At 47.3% G+C, this 22,249-nt stretch overlaps 1 protein-coding gene across 1 annotated transcript; it reads left to right on the forward strand.

Annotated features, from left to right (window-relative positions):
* The first annotated feature begins 3,452 nt into the window (after window positions 1-3,452).
* Window positions 3,453-5,079, forward strand: LOC606326 (NAC domain-containing protein 2). The gene is made up of 2 exons (XM_044527695.1): window positions 3,453-4,054; window positions 4,201-5,079. The coding sequence occupies exons 1-2, from the start codon at window positions 3,575-3,577 to the stop codon at window positions 4,708-4,710; spliced, it is 990 nt and encodes a 329-aa protein (XP_044383630.1). The 5' UTR covers window positions 3,453-3,574; the 3' UTR covers window positions 4,711-5,079.
* Window positions 5,080-22,249: the final 17,170 nt, after the last annotated feature.

The following is a 22,249-nucleotide window of genomic DNA, read 5'->3' on the forward strand; positions in this document are numbered from 1 at the left end:
TGCTGAGCGCTTTACGGCAGGCATGTGTCCGGGCATCCGGGCTGGCTGCGATCCGGTCGCTCGGCTGGCCTCCACGTGTGCGGCGTGCACCGGCCGAATCAACCAACCAATCAAACAGTCCGTGGCGTGGGCGAAAATAGCGTACGTACGTAGAATATGTGCGAGGGGATAAGCGCTGGCCGCCGGAGAAGCGGAAGCGGCGGGGCAGCGGCCGAATCTTCCCGACGAATGCCGAGCTCGCGACCGCGGTGGCGGCGGCGGCAAGAGCAGATGGGACGGTGATGATTCGTCGGGGCCGTTGGCCTTTTCCTGGCGCGCCATCATTACGTACGTGGTCGTGGTGGATCGTCTTCGTAGATAAAGGGAAGCAAAAGTTCATTTTACAGTCGAACAAGTGACGGTTCTTACCACTCCGGGGGGACCTTGCCGCTCCTTCTTTGTTGGCAAATTCTAGAGCCGTGAACGATTTGTCATCAAGCACTGTATAACCGAAAAATTAAGTTACTTTGGATCGAGAAACTGGCCCGCCCGTCGATGAAAACGGCCCAAACACGTAGCACGTGTCAAGTAAACTAGGTTCACGTCAAGGTAGGTGTGATCTCAAGTGACACTTCACTTCACTCTAGCTAGCAGCCTTGGATGGGACGCAGCTACTGTAAACAACCACGTACGACGGTAGGTGCACATGCATCATGGCGCCGTTGCGCGCCCGAGGAACACATGGTCCTCGCCTGCCGTGCTGTACCAGGCAATGCCATGCCCGTGCGTCCACCGCCGCGGGCGGCGCGGCCACGCACCACCGGGGCCGATCCTATCCTTTCCCCGAGCGCCGCAGAAAAGCACGCCGTGTCGCCAGGCCCAACCTCCGTACGTCCCGCTCGCGGCCGATCGACATGGGAGACAACGACGCTCGTCCACGCAGCCACGCGCCCTCCCGGCGACGGGACACGTCGCCGGCGCGTCGAGCGGCACGCGAGAGACCGATCGGTCGGTCCATCGATCGTCACGCGTCTTTCCGGGAGCTGGGGCTCGAGTCGAGCGCGCCACGCGCCGGCGCCTGATTTGTGCTCGGACGAGACGATCGATCACCGCGCCGGTGCAGTGACAGAGCTGGGAAACCGTGCTGCGCGGCTTTTCGGCGGGCATGTGTCCGGTCACCGTGCCGCCAGATGCGGCGGTTGCGATCGGGCGGTTGGCCGAATTAAGCAAGCAAACAGTGGCGTGGGCAACAAGAATGCGTCCCATTAGAATATGTGTGAGGGCGGCGAGAGGATAAGCACCGGCCGCCGGAGAAGCCGCGAGGCAGCGGCCGAATCTTCCCGACGAACGGTGACCGCGACGGGAGTCGTCGTCCGTTTCTCGCGCTGCCGTCAGTGCCACCGTCTCTTCACGGTCGAACAGCGTGCGATCGACTTGCGATCTTTACCACTTGGGGATGGATCGACTTCCGGCGGCGATGGAGACCGCACCGCCGCTACGTATACGTGGCTGGATGGTGGCTACAGCGTGTAACTATCCGGCAATTAACCATGCCTGGATTAAACGCGACGTGCACCGAATAAAGGATCAAGATGGTGGCCATGAAAGATCACTTTCGTTGACAGCGCACACGGACGGACGATAAATATCGCCGCTTCACAGGTCGACGGTCGACCTTATCTGTCTGCTAGTAGTATGGTCAATGTGACTGTACCGGTGATGCGCGCATGCACTCGACGTTTTGTGTCTGTGGACGACCGCCGATCACATCTTCTTCATCTTTAGCTGGATCTCGTCGTGTAATAATAAGACAAAACACGCGAGCTAGCTGCACCCAAACTATCAGGATGGACGCGTTGGTCCATGCGCTCGAGACTTCTTTGCAATTGCAATTGCAAGGTGTTTGGTTTGGAGTCAAAACTTGGACCCAGCCAAACAGCTGCCGTTTTTGAAAAAAAAAAACCTATGAGAAATTTCAAGAAGTGTGTATACACAGTGCCAGTTAAGCGTCTGTCGAGAAGGACGTGGGGCTATTTTGGCTTTGGCTTTGCGCGTAGTTTAAAAACGGCAGAAATTCGACAGTGCGGGGATGTTTTGTACGATTTTGAATGTAATTTTTCAAGTTTGGGCGTTGGCACACCGTGGATGAGAAACAATTAATACGATTTTGAATGTAATTTTACATTTTATAATGGTTTTTTGGGTACTATGTTAAGTTGTGCTTGAAATCTAGCCCACAATAATGCATTGATTTTCAATTTGGTACCACTGTTTGTACTATCCGGCCCGCCCCAATAGTTTTTTATAGCTCCGCCACTGTCTAGATGTGCCCTAAGTCTTATGTTTATTTTTATGAATAGTACTCGTATTAAAAGCAAAAAATCACACGCGGTAGATGCATTATAAGAAAAGGGAAATTGTTCAAATCTTCGGACTGATAATGACTCGTGCGTCCACTGCCTTGGTACTTGTCGCATCTGATTTTACTCAGATGGCACTGTATTACGTAGACTAAGTTTTACAACTGAAGAGTTGTTGCAATCTCTCCCATCACAACAAGTGGTGTGTTGCGGGATTTGGATCCCCACCTCCCGTGCTCTTCCGAGCCCCCGTCAAGCCAAAGCCCCTACATGTTACTCAGATCACCGTTGCCAGCAAACATTCGAACGATGCCGCCGACAAGCACAAGCAGTCGCGTCGCCTCCCATGTTTCTCCCAAGCTCCCCCAAGCTGACACCTCCCCACGCTGCTCTGACCACCGCTATCGTGGCTCGCCGGCGGCAAGAACGCCGACATGGTCGCCCCGGAGGAGCACCGACGTCCATAGCCATCGCCTCCTTGAGTTTCAACCGCAACAACAGTTCCTACAACATTAGCTCTGTTGCATAGATTTTACGCAACTTGACCTTTGTTGCAAAAGATTCTATAAAAATTTCCGCAACACGACTTATGTCGCCAAATGTTTTCGCAACACGACATATGTTGCAAAAATAAGGATGACACAATTTTGGTTCCGTAGGATATATCCCATAAAACAGCTTCTGCCACTGCCACGATATGCGTCCGCTTTCAAAAAAAAAGAAAGAAAAAAAAAAAGACAGGTGTAGACCCGGGCAGCAGCCACGCACCCACAGTCCTCCCCACCTCTCGCCACGACCCGCGGTGGGCACAGCCGCACACGCGCGTGCCGACCAGCTCCGCGCCGCACCGCACAACCTCGGGCCAGCTGAAGTCGGCCATGACGCAACCCGCGACCCCGACCCTACCCCGTGGGCTGCGGCCAACCAATCCCGCCGCGCGGATACGCCTGCCACTGCCACCCGCCCGCACCTTCCCCGAACCCCCCCACCTCATCCCCGTCCCCCCACACGTGCCCTTTTCCTCCCCAAGAACCCCTCCACGCAGCCGCCCCCCCTCCCTCCGAACCTTCCAGACCGCTCCCGCGCCCCCTCCCCTATTTATCCCCTCACCCCCTCCCCCATTCACCACCATCTCCACACCACACCTCACTCGCCCACAATCTCGAACAACGGCCGTCGGATCCATCATCATCGGCAGCGGAGCGATTCCATCGACCAGCTTTCTACAGACGGACATGGGGATGCCGGCCGTGAGGAGGAGGGAGAGGGACGCGGAGGCGGAGCTCAACCTGCCCCCCGGCTTCCGCTTCCACCCCACCGACGACGAGCTCGTCGAGCACTACCTCTGCCGCAAGGCGGCGGGGCAGCGCCTCCCGGTCCCCATCATCGCCGAGGTCGACCTCTACCGCTTCGACCCCTGGGCGCTCCCTGACCGCGCCCTCTTCGGCACCCGCGAGTGGTACTTCTTCACCCCCCGCGACCGCAAGTACCCCAACGGCTCCCGACCCAACCGCGCCGCCGGCAACGGCTACTGGAAGGCCACCGGCGCCGACAAGCCCGTCGCGCCCCGCGGCGGGCGGACCATGGGGATCAAGAAGGCCCTCGTGTTTTACGCGGGCAAGGCGCCTAAGGGGGTCAAGACCGACTGGATCATGCATGAGTATCGCCTCGCCGACGCCGGCCGCGCCGCCGCCAGCAAGAAGGGCTCGCTCAGGGTACGTTATTGGTTTGATTATACTTGATGATTTACTGGTTGATTTGGTCGGGATTTCAGATCCCTGCTGCTGCTTCGACTGATTGATTGATTGATTGATTGATTGATTGATTCGGTGCTGATTCCGATCTGAATTTGTTTCTTCAGCTGGACGACTGGGTGCTCTGCCGGCTCTACAACAAGAAGAACGAGTGGGAGAAGATGCAGCTGCAGCAGCAAGGGGAAGAGGAGACGATGATGGAGCCCAAGGCGGAGAACACGGCCTCCGACATGGTGGTCACCTCGCACTCCCACTCGCAGTCCCAGTCGCACTCGCACTCGTGGGGCGAGGCGCGCACGCCGGAGTCGGAGATCGTCGACAACGACCCGTCGCTGTTCCAGCAGGCGACGGCGGCGGCGTTCCAGGCCCAGAGCCCCGCGGCCGCCGCGGCGCACCAGGAGATGATGGCCACGCTGATGGTGCCCAAGAAGGAGGCGGCGGACGAGGCCGGCAGGAACGACCTCTTCGTCGACCTCAGCTACGACGACATCCAGAGCATGTACAACGGCCTCGACATGATGCCGCCCGGGGACGACCTGCTCTACTCCTCCCTCTTCGCCTCCCCCCGTGTCCGCGGGAGCCAGCCCGGCGCCGGCGGCATGCCGGCCCCGTTCTAAGCAGAGCAAAGACAGAGACCGTCAGAGACCCCGAGATCGACAGAAGTGGAATGGACGACTTCTTGGCCGCGAGCGAGCGAGACCGCGGTGCAGTGTAAATACAGCATAGGAAACGGGAGGGAGGGAGGTGGCGTCGTGTCGAGAGAAGCCGGCGTCGTGCCGGGGCGTGCCGTTGTACATGGAGAGCCCGGCGCCGGGGCCTGGCCGGCTGGGTTGATTCTTTTGTTCTTACTACCTTGTACTCTCAATGCGGATGTAGCTCTTTCTTCTCACTCCTCACTAGTAGAATCGACCGACCGAATACATATGTAGCTCTGTTCTTTCCTTCTCTTCAGTAGAAATCAACCAAATTTTGCTGTTATGCTGCTATACTTTTCTCCTGTTGGGCAGGATGAATTGCCTCATTTTCAGACAGTCTGATCCACTAATAATCTGCCAGTGTTGTGTTTGCCTGCCTGCCTGCTTGGACACACCAAGAACACTCCGGTTCTGCAGGTAGCTCTGTGTAGCTCGAGCTCCAGACCGTCCACTGGTCTCACTTTGATCTCACAGGCAGAACTTTTACTGAGACTCGGCGGCAGTGACCTTACTACCAACAGCAGCAAACGCAACTTAATCTTCGGCCAAAATGGAAACGGTGATAAGCCAGGCCCAGGCAGGCAAACACAACACTGAAAATGAGATAATTCTATCCTGCCTGATATCAGAATAGTAGGAGTAGCAGCGTAGCCAGGCAGGGGCGAGAGTCCGCGTACAAAGAAGTGCAAGACACGAGCTCAAATCTTCAGTAATATCGGATGATTTGGATAAATCGACACAGCTCATGAAAAATTAGACTGATAACAGAAAGAAAATCAGACTAAGATGTTGGAGGTGGCGAACTTACAAAAAAATTGTTTGGTTTTGAATATAGGGATAATGTGCATTTGGGTAGTGATTTGTGGTAAGATCTAGTTACTCATGGGGAGAACTTGAATCTCCAAGTGCCATCATGGGGTCTTTCTTTTCTATTAGAGATTTTGGAGTAGAATGGTTCTCTTCATATTTTTTGACTTAATTTCTCTTACTCTTTTTTGAGAACTTGGTGGCAGTAGGAGAGGCTCCTGCTGACTTTAAATTAAAATGAACTAAGCGTCCAAAGGGTGTTACACAATTACATCAAGGTGAGGAAGGGGGAGAGGGTTAAGAGCACTAGGAGTACTAAGCACTACACAAAGCTACAAAGAGAAGGGGCAGGCAGAAGCTGCACTTAGAGAGCACTAGACATCAAAGATTCAAGGGGCTACTTTAGTTCCCAAAGAGAATAATGCTAAGAAATGAAAAAAATAAAATAGGCCTATCAACCTTAGCAATTGTGGTATTTTTTACAACTATGCCTATGACTAGTAGGATCTCCCATGTTAGTGATAGGTTGATCTCCCCAAATCAAGCTGTCTTTATTCGGGGTCGTTTTATTCTCGAAGTTCTACGCTTTGGTACTTAAACTTGACTGCGAGAAAGCCCGTGACATAGTTGGTTGAGAGTTGTTTTTAGTAATGCTAAATGGTTTTGGTCATAAATGGATCAAATTTATTGAAATGGTTTGTTCCAAAGTTCTTTCTGTGTTAGAATCAAAGATACTAATGACCCATATGTTTAGTGGCAAAGGTCTGAAACAGGGGACCAATTATATCCCATTCTTTTTAATTTAGTTCTGACGTTTCTTCAAAAATGTTGCAGAAGGCTCCCTCTCATGGCTCGATTTGAGTATTTCTTCCTCGTGTTGTCCTTGGAGGTGTAATTCTTCAATACGTTGATGACACTATCATTTTTCTGGAGAAGAATCTGGACTATGCTAGGAATCTTGAGTTGATCCTTGCCTATTTTGAGGCCCTCTCGGGATTAAATTTTCTTTTTCATAAAATGATCTTTTATGAATAAGTGTGGATGATGCTAAGATCAAGGAATTTGCGCAGTATTTTTTGCTGTAAACTTGGTTCTTTTCCCATCAAGTATTTGGGGTTTCCTTTGCATTACAAGTTTTTTGACTGCTTACTGTGGGGCAAACACCCACACCCCACCATTTTATTGATAAAGAGGAAACAAGTACAATATTTACAAGTTAGGAGTAAGAAAAAAAAGAAAAACTAACCTATCAATGGGGTAAATAAGTAACCCTCTAACCAAGTCACCCCTCAACATGGATTTAATCATGTGAGCTAACAACGAGATGTCATGGACAAAACCTATCTTCCACTTCAAAAAAGTGGGCCTCTCATGCCTAAAGACTTTTGCATTTCTAACAACCCAAATATTCTAGAAAGCAGTAAAACTACCTCCACAAAAAAGCTTTTGCAAATCCCTCCTGGCTTGCCTAGCAATAGCATATATATCATCCCCATCAGCCCGGGCAATCTGCAAATAAGCCCAAACTCTTCTACTAAAATTGAATCAAAGACCAAGTGATTATCGTATTCTCCGGCCTTAGTATGGCATAAAGCACATTCAACCCCATCAGCAACATTCCAGTGCCTCTTTTGCAACATGTCCTTGGTATTCAGCCGATCCATGATTAACAACTAAGCAAAGACTTTGATCTTAAGGGTACAACAACTCCTCCAGATGCAAGCAAGAACTGGTTGGAAACAATAGGCTATGAACCATATCATAATACAATTTTAGTTTATAACCACATTTCCCTCAATCAGAAGCCAAGAATCGGAAAGTCGAGGGTCCCTCTACAAGGAACTCATCAAATCTTTTAACACGTGCAGCTCTGCAAAAGCTTGTTCAGAGAGGGGCAAATAGAACAAATCAGTAACATTATCAACATCGAGTAACTCCTTAGCCAAAGCTATTTGATCAATAGCAAAAAAAAGCCTACCAAATCTGTGTTTCACGGAGATGATAAAAACCCCAATCTTCCATTTATCAGCCCAAAACAGAATAGAGTCCCCCTATTTGACTTGTGCCCATGAGATTGCAGTAAACGTATCAACCAAATCACAAATATCCCTCCACTACTAAGAACCACATGGAGCTGTAGCTTAAGGATTTCTGTTATGGTAGTGAGTATTCCAAGTGAAATTGACCCAAGGGATATCCATTTTGTTTAGAACATCATTCTGCACCCCTAAATTTAGAATACCCAAACCACCACTTTTCTTAGTCCTACGAACCAGGTCCCATGCAGCCAAAGAAGACCCATGCTGCTAACCATACTTCCTCCAAAGGCACTGTCATTGGATCCTTTCCAGCTATTTAGAATTACAGGAGGACATTACAGTAAGTTAAGGAGAGAGCACACTCAACCAACCAGAGATAGAATTATTAAAAAAAGTTATGGTTGGATGGGCAAATATCTATCTTATGGGGGGAGTTGATTTTGTTGTGCACTTGTGTGGCTAGTATCCCTGCTTATCTTATATCTCTTATCAAATTCCCTAAATGGGTTCTAAATGCTACCTCTTCCCAAATGACCCATTTTTCTGGGGCAATATGGTTGATGTTCAGAAGTATATCATTTAGCTCATTGGGGCCTTGTGGCAAGAAAAATGGTTTTTGGTGGTTTGGGAGTCCTTAATATGACAAATTTCAACATGGCTTTGTTAACTTCTTGGGGTAAAAGGTTCTTTGATGGCGGGGACAAAAATTGGCAGAAGATGTTTTATTTTAAATATGGCACAAGCAAACCTAATATTGTGTGGGCTAAATCATGGGTTGGTTCTCCCTTCTGGAAGGGATTAACCTGGGCCCTTTCTGCCTCTAGGTGTGTTTATAGATGGAAAAATAATTGGTAATGGATCTCATATTAATTTCTGCATGATATTTGGGTGGGATTGTTCCCTTAAGACTCAGTTCTAGGAACTTTTCAAAACTTGCAATCAACAAAATGTCTTTGTTGCCCATGTGTGGGATGTGACTGATCTGCACCTTAGCTTTAGGAGACATGTAGATGAGGTGTTGTTTGGTAAATGGCTTTGCCTTCTTGGCTATCTACAGTTTGTTGTTCTATTGACTGAATATGATACCCTATTTGGATGCTTGATCCGCCTGGATGAGTTTTTATAAAATCTTTCTACCATACCATCAACTTTGGGGGTGTTGTGCATCATTTGAATGATTCGATGTGGAAAATCATTTGTCCCAAAAAATAATATCTTTTTTGGCTGGTCACCAATAATAAAGTTTTGACTTGACACAATCTTGCGAAAAGGCATATTGTGGATGATGCTACTTGTTTTTTCTGTTGTGAACCAGAATCGATTAGGCACCTGTTCTTTGAGTGAGTGGTGGCTAGATTTATTTGGCAATTTGTTGTTGGTTGGTTTGCCCTCCTCTTGTAGAACCAGCCACATATTTATATCAGAGTCGGTGTTGTAAAACATATATGTTTTAATTTGGTTAGTGATGCCTCCTTGTGGAGTCTTTTTGTTTAAGGATTGAGTTTTTGCTTTCAGGGCCGATCCTACATAAGTGTGCGCTATATCCTGGGCCCGCTGGTTGCCATGCTTCATCAATAGAAACTGATTTGCAACGACAAGTAATCGGAATTGTTGATATGGTGTATACGACTGCGTGCCTGTTAATGCAACTGCCGAAGAACGTCGTTAGTTCTTGATCTCCTACGGTTTCAAGGCAGAAGATTCATGACGTAGGTCAGGGCTCTGATGTTTGGTTAGTTGTTTGTATTTTCAAGAAACTTGTGTAATAAATTTCTGTCATGCTGTACTTTTGCCTATGATGCCCTGGTTTTGCTACTCAAGCACGCCTGGTCGTTATAATGACTTTTGGTGATTTTAGTTCAGACTCATAACATGAAGGACTCCAACGATGGTGGTAAAACCGACGTGAAAGCTTTTGGGGTCGACTCAACACAAGAGATAACATGATTCGAAAACATTGGTCCCTACTTACCGAGCACCAGGACTATGACATTTGCCCTGCCAGCGAGTCTGTCAGCCACATTGTTCTGCGCTGCTTCCCGGCTTCTGTTATCTGGGCCACGTTCCATATGAACGACCTTGCCTCTAGCTCCACGGACATCGTTCATTTTATGCACAGAGCTCAACAGGCTTGGATCAACTCTAGAGGAGTGCACATTCTTTTCGCTGTGGCGGCAGTTACTCTCTGGCATGCGAGAAACAACAGAATCTTCAACAACAAAAGATGGCCCCCGTCCTATCTCAGAAGGTATATGTCACAACTCCTTTAGGCTTGGCAGCACCGGGCAAAACAGCAGGCTGACAAGGATGCTATTACGAGATGGATGTATCTCCTGAGCTAATTTAGCTTTGTAGTACTCTTCTTCTCTCCTCTCTTGCCCTGTTCTTCTCTCTCTCCAATGGCTGCTTATAGCCATGGCACTACGGTGCTCAATGTAAGCTTCATGTAACTGACCCTTTGGTCCCAGGCCTTGGCCTGTTTGAAATATATGAGGTAGAATCTCATCTACCTTTCATTTCAAAAAAAAAAACCCAATATACGTGCTGCAATTCCTCCTTCTCTCTGGTGGATAGATTTTGCTATTGTAAGTCTTGCTCGTTGTTGCCACCAGTAATCTAGTATGTTGGTATGAAGCAAGATGAATGGTGCACTCCACCCACGGTATATTATTCAGACATCAAACACGCCTGGTGGATAATGACAGAAGGGCACATACAAAATGACACAACAAATCCAGGCAACGAATCAAAACAAAAAGAAAAAAGAGAATAAACTGAAAGAAAAAAGGGTTCATACGAAACCCCATCGTGTGAGGGGGGTACGCGCCTGGTCGCTCGCGCGCAACCTGCTCGCCGAATAATAGGCACCACAATTTTATTTTATTTTTTGAGAAAAGTAGGCGCCCCAATTAGGAGGTCTCCAGGATTAGGGCAGGACTGCAGCGTGAAAAAAGCTCAGGCGTCGAGCGTGGGCTGGTAGCCTGGCGGCCCATTTGGTTGTCTTCTTGTTTAACTGGTGCAACATACTGTAGCAACCACTTTTCTTTTTATTTGGTTATATCTTTGGTGCTTTCGATTTCCATTATTTTTTATGAAACGCCAATAATTTTAAATTAAATTTTTTAATAAACGAGAACATTTCGTGAGTAAGTTTTGTAGAGATTTAAAAAACATATGTGAACATTTTTCTAATTCACGAACATATCTTTATAAAATGCAAATGCTTTTTTTATTTCGAAAAAAAATTATAAACCACAAAAAAAATTCTAATTCATTACTGAATTTTCAAATTCTTGAAACACAAATTTTTATTTGAATTTTCATAAATTCATAAATAGTTTTAAACCTGTAATCATTATTAAATTTTGGGAACATTTATTATAAAAAGCAAACATTTTTTAGATTCGTGAAGTTTTTTTTCTTTTGAAATAGAATTTATGGAAAAATATGATTTTTTTTATAAAAGGAATAACAAACGTGCAAAAACTAGAAGGAAAAGAGCAAACCAACCAAAAAAGACCGGAAATAGATAATTTGACATATTTGTGACATCTTTGTCCTGCATGCTTTTTGTAACTTTGGCCATCAATTGGACCAGTAATACATTAATACATAAGTTATGTAGCGTAAAATGTATACCTTTGAAAAAAAATGTAGGCAATCCTGCTTACACTTTAGAAGTTTCTAAAAATATGTTTATCTAATCATAGACTAGAAATAAATATCAAGATATTTGTGTTGATTGCTTTAGATATCTCTAATATAATATTTAAGTTTATTAAAATATACACACAAACATACAATTCACAATTTGCGGTTTATGTAATTATAAATAATAATTTATTTTTTTATAAATTTTTGTTTACAATTAGCACAATGTAACTGTATTTCGCAAGGACATACACAATAATCGTGTAACATTATAACTAATATTTAGCAATATTGTTAACATGGTTTAGTATGCTAACTTGTCTAATTTTACTCTATGAGAACATTGTTATAATATAATAAAGAAAATAAGTTGTTTGAAGGTATAAAAGCTTATTATAAAATATATTTATTTTATTTTTCTTAAGTACAACATTGAGTGTTATAAATGGTAAAGGACAGTTAGTGTCCAAAAGAGCGCTCGGAGCGGTCGTCATGCCATGGTCCAAAGTAGTAGACGAGGACAAACAAAGATTGATGTAAGCCAAACTAAAGTATGAGTTAATGATAAGAGATATATCTTTTTCTTGAACTGTACACACAAATAGACCCTATTATTTTTCATATCGTATTTCTTTTCGAACGACCACTATACCCTTGCATAAAGAATTACGGCAATGTATATGTAGGCAACATAGTTATATAAAGTGTTTTATTGAAAATGAAGTTTGGGTGAGCGCCTACCTCGCCCTACTGGCTCCTCCGCCTGTTGTCCAAAGCCTGATGCAACTTAAATAGTGAACCGGATCATTTTTATTTTTGTTTTGTACTCACAATACAATTTATTTTATACTATGTTATTTATATTGGCAACTTAGTCTTTTTTATAGCTTTATTTGGTGACAGTTGAAAGACATCATTTATTTATTTTATGTTGGTATCTTAAACATTTTTACAGTTGTCTACAATTCATTTAAAATGTGTATTTTGATAAGAATGGCAAACAATTAAGGTACTAATTTATGTGCCAAGTGTTAAAGCAGATTTTAGTCACAAGTGTCAAAGTTGCCTAGCGTCAAAGACCTCCCAAAAAAGAAAAGAAAAGGAAAATAACGGTTTCAGCAGATTATTCATAATTCTATGTTGTCCGGTGATCTTATGATATTGTCATTGAATCATTAGACATGCCACACTATTAAAAGGGGGCAAAGATGTCGAAGTTGTTTGCTCGGTGCCAAGCATACTCATCTAGACACCCACACGCCTCAAAAGAATGTAATGAAATCCTAAGCCGTGGGAGAAAACCCGTGTCTAAAAGCTCAAGTTCAGGGCAAGCCAGACAGTCAGGGGCTATAAGCCTGCATGCCCGAATGGTCTAGACGTACACCAGAATAACCAGGATCCTACCAATGGGTCGGAAGGCCGGGTAGTGTTGGACCTTTGCCTTGACCCGCTCAGTCTCTAGGCTGGACTGTTCAAGGTGATTACTCAGATTGTCCGGGGTTTGCCAGGTGAGTGAGGGTTAGGCTGGGGGTAAATCCCTAGCCACTATATCTTTCTGGTCTTCCCCCGCGGCCACTCTGTTATTGATATGGACTGTCTTTACACCTATTTTTCTTGAGCAGTTTAAACAAGTTGACTTCGAGTACACCCAAACTACGGGCCAGTTTGGTTGACACCCTAAGGCTTTTTTTGGTTCATAGGATAGAATTATCGTAGAATAGGAAATTTATAGGAAATGAGATGACATGTAACTCAAATCCTATGAGTAGGAATAGAAAACGAGATGTCATTTGGTTCACACCAAATGAATTTTTCCATTGAGTCTAGGCTCATTTTTATTTTCCTATGAAATGTGAAGGATAGGAACCAATCCTATGTAGGAATAGGAATCCATTCCTATAAATCAAAAGGCTTTAAAGGAAAAAATTCTATAAAAATCTTATCCTCTAGAATTCTTATAAAATTCCTACAAACCAAAGAAGACCTAAACTTCATGCCTGGAAAAATCTGCTGCCTGGCATGTGCCTGGACACTTGGTGTTTACCTGCCTGGGAGCACGGCGTTTGGATTCATTCCTGGCCTGGTGCTGTGTTATCTAATCATTAAATAATATTTAAATGGTGCCGGGAAAGCTGCCGCACACCCAGGCGCAAGAAACCGGACGCCTGGGCCAGGCTAATCCCATTGCCTGAGCTAAGCAACTAAGCAACTGACTTTGTTTTGTTTTTTCTAAAATTCACCAGGCTAATCACGTTCCTGTGGCAGCCAGGCCAGGCAGGCCTTTTCACTCCCAGGATACCAACAAAACAGCGACCAGGCACATTCCAGGCACCGTCCAGGCCAGGCAATCTTTGACGTGGATGCCAACCAAACTAGCCCTACATCTAGGATTACAAAGAATTAGTTTTTTCCCTAGCCAACAAATACCTTTAACCACCGCAAAATAGGTTACCTTTTCACGCATATTTTCAATCCAGCCTCCATTGGTATTCCCTACTCTTTCTTGCCCCCATTTGAGCTATTCTTGAAAATTGGGAGAGATTTGAGAAGGGGTATAGAGGGAAGCTAAACCAAGTTGAGATCTTTGAGCTTTTGAACAAGTTTCCAAGTCTCTAGTCGACTTTGTTACTTTTGGAGATTGGAGACTCCTAAACAGTTGGTCTCACCGATGAGCTTCTAAGTTGTGAACTGGCCAGAGCTTGTGAAGGTTGGAGGTCACTTCAAGACATACACTTAGTGGTTGAACCCGGGCTTTGTTTGTCGAGGCCAAAGGAGAAGACAAGACTTTGTATTGTGAGGTGCTATTTTTGGCTTCCTCCTCTCCGGCACAGACTAATGTCCCTCCAAGTACATTAAAATGGGGATACTGTTGAGTCAACCTTGGTCAGCAACATTTACACAGATGCATGCATGGTTGCATGTCGGTAGCAGCAATAGCTGTTACTTAGCAAGGTAGTAAATTCGGCAGGTCGGCAAGTCGGCAACACTTTCGTGGCTTACCAATTAAGGCAAGCTAGGTAGTAACTAGTAGTAGTTTCAAGTCTAGTACACGTATGAGATGAGGTGGGCAGCTAGTAGAGATATTTTTAACTCATAGTCGGTTTGTAAGCAGTATATAAGGAGCTGCACTCCACCCGGTTATAGCATTCCACTCCATTCCGTTCAATACAAGGGAATCAGACTCCAGTACTCCGCTCCGGTGCTTGTGTGTGTGCGTTATAGACTGCACTAGTTGCAGTGCTTTGGTCTATCTTCCGTATAGATCAGTACATCACTAGTAGTTCAGTACACCGCTAGTAGTTCGGGCCAACAATTGATATCAGAGCCTCAGGTTATGCCGAAAGGAGGCGTCGCCGACGACGGTTCCAAGACCGCCGAGCAGAGCTCGGCTGAGGACACCCGTGCGGCGGACGCGCTCGCGCTGCGAGGCAGGCCGGGAGGTGAGCTGGGTGCGCCACGCTCCATGCGAGACATGGGCATGTCCAGTACCTCCTTCCCTCTCCTCACGCGGACCAACTATCCCAGTTGGTCCGTCCTGATGAAAGTCATCATGGAGGCGCGACATATGTGGAAAGCCGTGGAAACCGGCGATGTCGAGTATGAGGAGGACCGGCTGGCGATGGGGGCGATCTTGCACTCCGTCCCAGAGGAGATGGTGCTCACCCTTGGCGCCAAGGAGACGGCCAAGGAAGCATGGGACACCATCAAGACTCTGCGCATCGGCGTGGAGCGCGTACGGGAGTCGAAGGCCCAGACCTTGCGCCTCCAGTACGAGGAGATCCGGTTCAAGGCCGGTGAGCAAGTCGACGACTTCGCCTTGCGGCTGCAAGGTCTCGTCAACGAGCTCGCAACTCTCGGAGATCACATCGACAACAAGATGGTGATTCTCAAGTTCCTCCGCGTCGTCCCCAGGCAGTACAAGCAACTGGCCTGGTCCATCGAGAGTTTGGTGGATCTCTCCACCATGACGATCGAGGAGCTGGTAGGGCGGCCGAAGGTCGTCGAGGAGCGCGGCGACGAAGCCGACAACCGTGCTGGCGACGAACTACTGCTCACCAGGGAGTAGTGTGACACGCAGCTTCAGCAGCGCAGCTGCGACGGCTCTTCCGGCAGTGGGGGAGGTGCCCCCACGGGAAGCAGAGGTCACGGCAGAGGCGGAGGCGCGCCCAGAGTGGCGGCGGCAACCGTGGTCGCAAGCCAAGCCAGGCAGGGCGAGGCACTGGCAACGATGGTAAGTGCCGCTATTGCAACATGCTGGGTCACTGGATCCGGGATTGACGCAGGAGGAAAGCCGACGAGGTAGCCGCGGCAACGACAAACCTCGTCCAGGAAGATGTGGACGGCGGGCCAGCAATGATGCTGGCAAGAGTCGAGCCCGTGCAGGAGAGCACAACGTCTCTTGCGACCACGGCTCCGACAACCGCCCATTCCGTGCAGGAGGCACGGAACCCGTCCACGGGAACCATCACTCCAGTGACAGGCCACACCTCGACAACGACGTTCTCGGGGCCTGTCGACTGGGAGGCGATGAAGGCTCGAGTGTGGGGGAGCCACGCTGTTGGGGATATTACTACTGGACGTAAACCGGCCAGGAGTAGCCGAATTAGCTTTATGAAGGTTAGAAGCCCATGAAGACATAAGAATGATGGCGCTTTGTGAAGGCCCAAGGCCCAGAGGCGAGTTAAGGCCTGTAGATGTAAACCGACCTAATTATGTAACTTGCATTGTAAGATAGGAAGTGTAGAGACCGAACCGGACACATTTATGATCCGGCTTCGGGACTCTGTAAACTGGCGGGCGTCAACCTATGTATATAAAGGGACGACCGGCAGCGGTTTAGGGACGACAGACAATAACTCGAGAGCCAGACAAAGCGGATTCGCTCCCTGGTCTTCGAAACCCTAGCAATACCAATCACAACTAGACGTAGGATTTTACCTTCATCGAAGGGGCCGAACTAGTATAAACTCCCCGTGTCCCCTTGTCCGGTTTAACCCCTTTAAGCTAACCCATTGCGATGGCTCCATGACTAAGTCCTTTCACGAGGACATCTGCCGTGACAAACCCACGACACACACCCCAGCGACGGCGTCCCCGAACTCGGGACCCGACGAGGTCGCGCAAGTTGGCGCGGCAACGACGCATATGGCGGACCATGCTCCGACCATGATGCTGGCAACCATCGACTCCATGCAGGAGCGCACGGAGACTCAGGTCAGCCACACCCCGACAACAAAGTGTTCGGGGTCCACCGTGTTGAAGGGAGATGGCTCCCTGACCATGGCATGTGTGTGCGGCTACGTCTTCCTCAACGAGGAGAGAGCTGTGACCACACCCACGCTTGAAGGTGGCAAGCAAAGTGAGGGTTGGTTCCTTGACACCGGCGCGACGAACCACATGACTGGTTCAGTCGACGCGTTTGCAGAGCTGGACCGCTCAATCACCGGGAAGGTGCGGTTCGCGGACGGATCTATGGTGGAGATCCACAGGCGCGGGACCGTCGTCTTCGCCGACAAAGGAGGTGATCATAGGGCGTTCATGGACGTCTACTTCATCCCGGCGCTCAAGAGCAGCGTCGTGAGTGTTGGACAGCTCGATGAGGGCTGGTTTGACATCGGCATCCGGCGCGGTGTTCTCACCATGCGCGACCAGCAGAAGAGGCTTCTCATCGAGGTAACCCGCTCGGCAAACCGCCTCTACAAGCTCTTCTTTCGACCCGTGCATCCTGTGTGCCTTGCCGTGGGCCATGTCTCCGACGCGTGGCGTTGGCATGCCCGGCTAGGACACCAGCACTTCGACGGGTTGCGGAAGATGGCGCGAGGCAACCTCGTCCATGGGCTACCTCACATCGAGCACGCCGACGAGTTGTGCGATGCGTGTCTTGCCGGGAAGCAGCGGCGCCTGCCCTTTCCCGAGAAGGCATGCTATCGGGCACAGAAACCCCTGGAGCTAGTTCACGGGGACCTCTGCGGCCCAATTGTTGGGGAACGTAGTAATTTCAAAAAAATTCCTACGCACACGCAAGATCATGGTGATGCATAGCAACGAGAGGGGAGAGTGTTGTCCACGTACCCTCGTAGACCGAAAGCGGAAGCGTTAGCACAACGCGGTTGATGTAGTCGTACGTCTTCACGATCCAACAAATCAAGTACCAAACGCACGACACCTCCGAGTTCTGCACACGTTCAACTCGATGACGTCCCTCGAACTCCGATCCAGCCGAGTGTTGAGGGAGAGTTTCGTCAACACGACGGTGTGGTGACAATGATGATGTTCTACCGACGCAGGGCTTCGCCTAAGCACCGCTACGATATGATCGAGGTGGATTATGGTAGAGGGGGGCACCGCACACGACTAAGAGATCAAGAGATCAATTATTGTGTCTTTGGGATGCCCCCTACCCCCGTATATAAAGGAGTGGAGGAGGGGGAGGGCTGGCCCTCTCTATGGCGCGTCCTAGGGGAGTCCTACTCCCCTGGGAGTAGGATTCCCCCTTTCCTAGTAGAACTAGGAGCCCTTCCAAGTAGTAGGAGTAGGAGGGAAGGAAAGGGAAGGGAAAAGGAGAAGGAAGGAAGGGGGCGCCCCCCTCCCTAGTCCAATTCGGACCAGCCCATGGGGAGGGGTGCGGCCACCCTTTGAGGCCTTTCTCTCCTTTCCCGTATGGGCCATTAAGGCCCAATACGAATTTCCGTAACTCCCCGGTACTCCCGAAAATACCCGAATCACTCGAAACCTTTCCGATGTCCGAATATAGTCGTCCAATATATTGATCTTTACGTCTCGACCATTTCGAGACTCCTCGTCATGTCCCCGATCTCACCTGGGACTCCGAACTCCTTCGGTACATCAAAACACATAAACTCATAATATAACCAGCATCGAACTTTAAGCGTGCGGACCCTACGGGTTTGAGAACTATGTAGACATGTCTGAGACACGTCTCCGGTCAATAACCATTAGCGGAACCTGGATGCTCATATTGGCTCCTACATATTCTACGAAGATCTTTATCGGTCAAACCGCATAACAACATACGTTGTTCACTTTGTCATCGGTATGTTACTTGCCCGAGATTCAATCGTCGGTATCTCAATACCTAGTTCAATCTCGTTACCGGCAAGTCTCTTTACTCGTTTCGTAACACATCATCCCGCAACTAACTCATTAGTTGCAATGCTTGCAAGGCTTATAGTGATGTGCATTACCGAGTGGGCCCAGAGATACCTCTCCGACAATCGGAGTGACAAATCCTAATCTCAAAATACGCCAACCCAACAAGTACCTTCGGAGACACCTGTAGAGCACCTTTATAATCACCCAGTTATGTTGTGACGTTTGGTGGCACACAAAGTGTTCCTCCGGTAAACGGGAGTTGCATAATCCCATAGTCATAGGAACATGTATAAGTCATGAAGAAAGCAATAGCAACAAACTAAACGATCAAGTGCTAAGCTAACGTAATGGGTCAAGTGTTGGGGAACGTAGTAATTTCAAAAAAATTCCTACACACACGCAAGATCATGGTGATGCATAGCAATGAGAGGGGAGAGTGTTGTCTACGTACCCTCGTAGACCGAAAGCAGAAGCGTTAGCACAACGCGGTTGATGTAGTCGTACGTCTTCACGATCCGACCGATCCAAGTACCGAACGCACGACACCTCCGAGTTCAGCACACGTTCAGCTCGATGACGTCCCGCGAACTCCAATCCAGTAGAGCTTTCATGGGAGAGTTCCGTCAGCACGATGGCGTGGTGACGATGATGATGTTCTACCGTCGCAGGGCTTCGCCTAAGCACTGCTACGATATGATCGAGGTGGATTATGGTGGAAGGGGGCACCGCACACGGCTAAGAGATCAAGAGATCAATTGTTGTGTCTATGGGGTGCCCCCTGGCCACGTATATAAAGGAGTGGAGGAGGAGGGGGCCGGCCAGGAGGAGGAGGCGCGCCCAGGGGGGAATCCTACTCCAAGTAGGTTTTGCCCCCTTTCCTATTCCAACTAGGAGAAGGGGGGAGGAGGAGGTGGAGGGAAGGAAGGAGAAGGGGGGGCCGCGCCCCCTTCCCTTTCCCAACTCGGATTGGGGCAAGGGGTGCTGCGCGCCACCTCCTGCTGCCTCTCCTCTTCCACTACTTTGGGCCCATGAGGCCCAATAATCCGGGGGGGGGGGGGTTCCGGTAACCCCCCGGTACTCCGGTATATATCCGATAACCCCCGGAACCATTCCGGTGTCCGAATATAGTCGTCCAATATATCAATCTTCATGCCTCGACCATTTCGAGACTCCTCGTCATGTCCGTGATCACATCCGGGACTCCGAACAACCTTCGGTAAATCAAAACTCATAAACTCATAATATAACCGACATCAAAATGTTAAGCATGCGGACCCTACGGGTTCGATAACTATGTAGACATGACCGAGACATGTCTCCGGTCAATAACCAATAGCGGAACCTGGATGCTCATATTGGCTCCCACATATTCTACGAAGATCTTTATCGGTCAGACTGCACAACAACATACGTTGTTCCCTTTGTCATCGGTATGTTACTTGCCAGAGATTCGATCGTCGGTATCTCAATACCTAGTTCAATCTCGTTACCAGCAAGTCTCTTTACTCGTTCTGTAATACATCATTCCGCAACTAACTCATTTAGTTGCAATGATTGCAAGTCTTAGGTGATGTGCATTACCGAGATGGCCCAGAGATACCTCTCCGACAATCGGAGTGACAAATCCTAATCTCGAAATATGTCAACCCAACAAGTACCTTTGGAGACACTTGTAGAGCACCTTTATAATCACCCAGTTATGTTGTGATGTTTGGTAGCACACAAAGTGTTCCTCCGGTAAACGGGAGTTGCATAATCTCATAGTCATAGGAACATGTATAAGTGATGAAGAAAGCAATAGCAACAAACTAAACGATCAAGTGCTAAGCTAACAGAATGGGTCAAGTCAATCATATCATTCTCCTAATGATGTGATCCCATTAATCAAATGACAACTCATGTCTATGGTTAGGAAACATAACCATCTTCAATCAACGAGCTAGTCAAGTAGAGGCATACTAGTGACACTCTGTTTGTCTATGTATTCACACATGTATTATGTTTCTGGTTAATACAATTCTAGCATGAATAATAAACATTTATCATGATATAAGGAAATAAATAATAACTTTATTATTGCCTCTAGGGCATATTTCCTTCAGTCTCCCACTTGCACTAGAGTCAATAATCTAGTTCACATCGCCATGTGATTTAACATCAATAGTTCACATCACCATGTGATTAACACCCATAGTTCACATCATCATGTGACCAACACCCAAAGGGTTTACTAGAGTCAATAATCTAGTTCACATCGCTATGTGATTAATACCCAAAGAGTACTAAGGTGTGATCATGTTTTTCTTGTGAGGGAAGTTTAGTCAACGGGTCTGCCACATTCAGATCCGTACGTATTTTGCAAATTTCTTTGTCAACAATGCTCTGCACGGAGCTACTCTAGCTAATTGCTCCCACTTTCAATATGTATCCAGATTGAGACTTAGAGTCATCTGGATCAGTGTCAAAACTTGCATCGACGTAACCCTTTACGACGAACCTTTTGTCACCTCCATAATCGAGAAACATATCCTTATTCCACTAAGGATAATTTTGACCAATGTCCAGTGATCTACTCCTAGATCACTATTGTACTCCCTTGCCAAACTCAGGGCAGGGTATACAATAGGTCTGGTACACAGCATGGCATACTTTATAGAACCTATGGCCAAGGCATAGGGAATGACTTTCATTCTCTCTCTATCTTCTGCCATGGTCGGGTTTTGAGTCTTACTCAACTTCACACCTTGTAACACAGGCAAGAACTCCTTTTTGACTGTTCCATTTTGAACTACTTCAAAATCTTGTCAAGGTATGTACTCATTGAAAAACTTATCAAGCATCTTGATCTATCTCTATAGATCTTGATGCTCAATATATAAGCAGCTTCACCGAGGTCTTTCTTTGAAAAAACTCCTTTCAAACATTCCTTTATGCTTTGCAGAATAATTCTACATTATCTCCGATCAACAATATGTCATACATATACTTATCAGAAATGTTGTAGTGCTCCCACTAACTTTCTTGTAAATACAGGCTTCACCGCAAGTCTGTATAAAACTATATGCTTTGATAAACTTATAAAATCATATATTCCAACTCCGAGATGCTTGCACCAGTCCATAGATGGATCCCTAGAGCTTGCATATTTTGTTAGTACCTTTAGGATTGACAAAACCTTCTGGTTGCATCATATACAACTCTTCTTTAATAAATCCATTAAGGAATGCAGTTTTGTTTATCCATTTGCCAGATTTCATAAAATGCGGCAATTAATAACATGATTCGGACAGCTTAAGCATAGACACGAGTGAGAAATTCTCATCGTATTCAACACCTTGAACTTGTCGAAAACCTTTTTGCGACAATTCTAGATTTGTAGATAGTAACACTACTATCAGCGTCCGTCTTCCTCTTGAATATCCATTTAATCTCAACGACTCGCCGATCATTGGGCAAGTCAATCAAAGTCCATACTTTGTTCTCATACATGGATCTCATCTCAGAGTTCATGGCCTCAAGCCATTTCGCGGAATCTGAGCTCATCATTGCTTCCTCATAGTTCGTAGGCTCGTCATGGTCAAGTAACATGACCTCCAGAACAGGATTACCGTACCACTCTGGTGCGGATATCACTCTGGTTTACCTACGAGGTTTCGGTAGTAACTTGATCTGAAGTTACATGATCATCATCATTAGCTTCCTCACTAATTGGTGTAGTAGTCACAAGAATAGATTTTTGTGATGAACTACTTTCCAATAAGGGAGCAGGTATAGTTACCTCATCAAGTTCTACTTTCCTCCCACTCACTTCTTTCGAGAGAAACTCCTTCTCTAGAAAGGATCCATTCTCA

The sequence above is a fragment of the Triticum aestivum genome, chromosome 5A (genome assembly GCF_018294505.1).
Source record: "Triticum aestivum cultivar Chinese Spring chromosome 5A, IWGSC CS RefSeq v2.1, whole genome shotgun sequence".
NCBI classification, from domain to species: Eukaryota; Viridiplantae; Streptophyta; class Magnoliopsida; order Poales; family Poaceae; genus Triticum; species Triticum aestivum.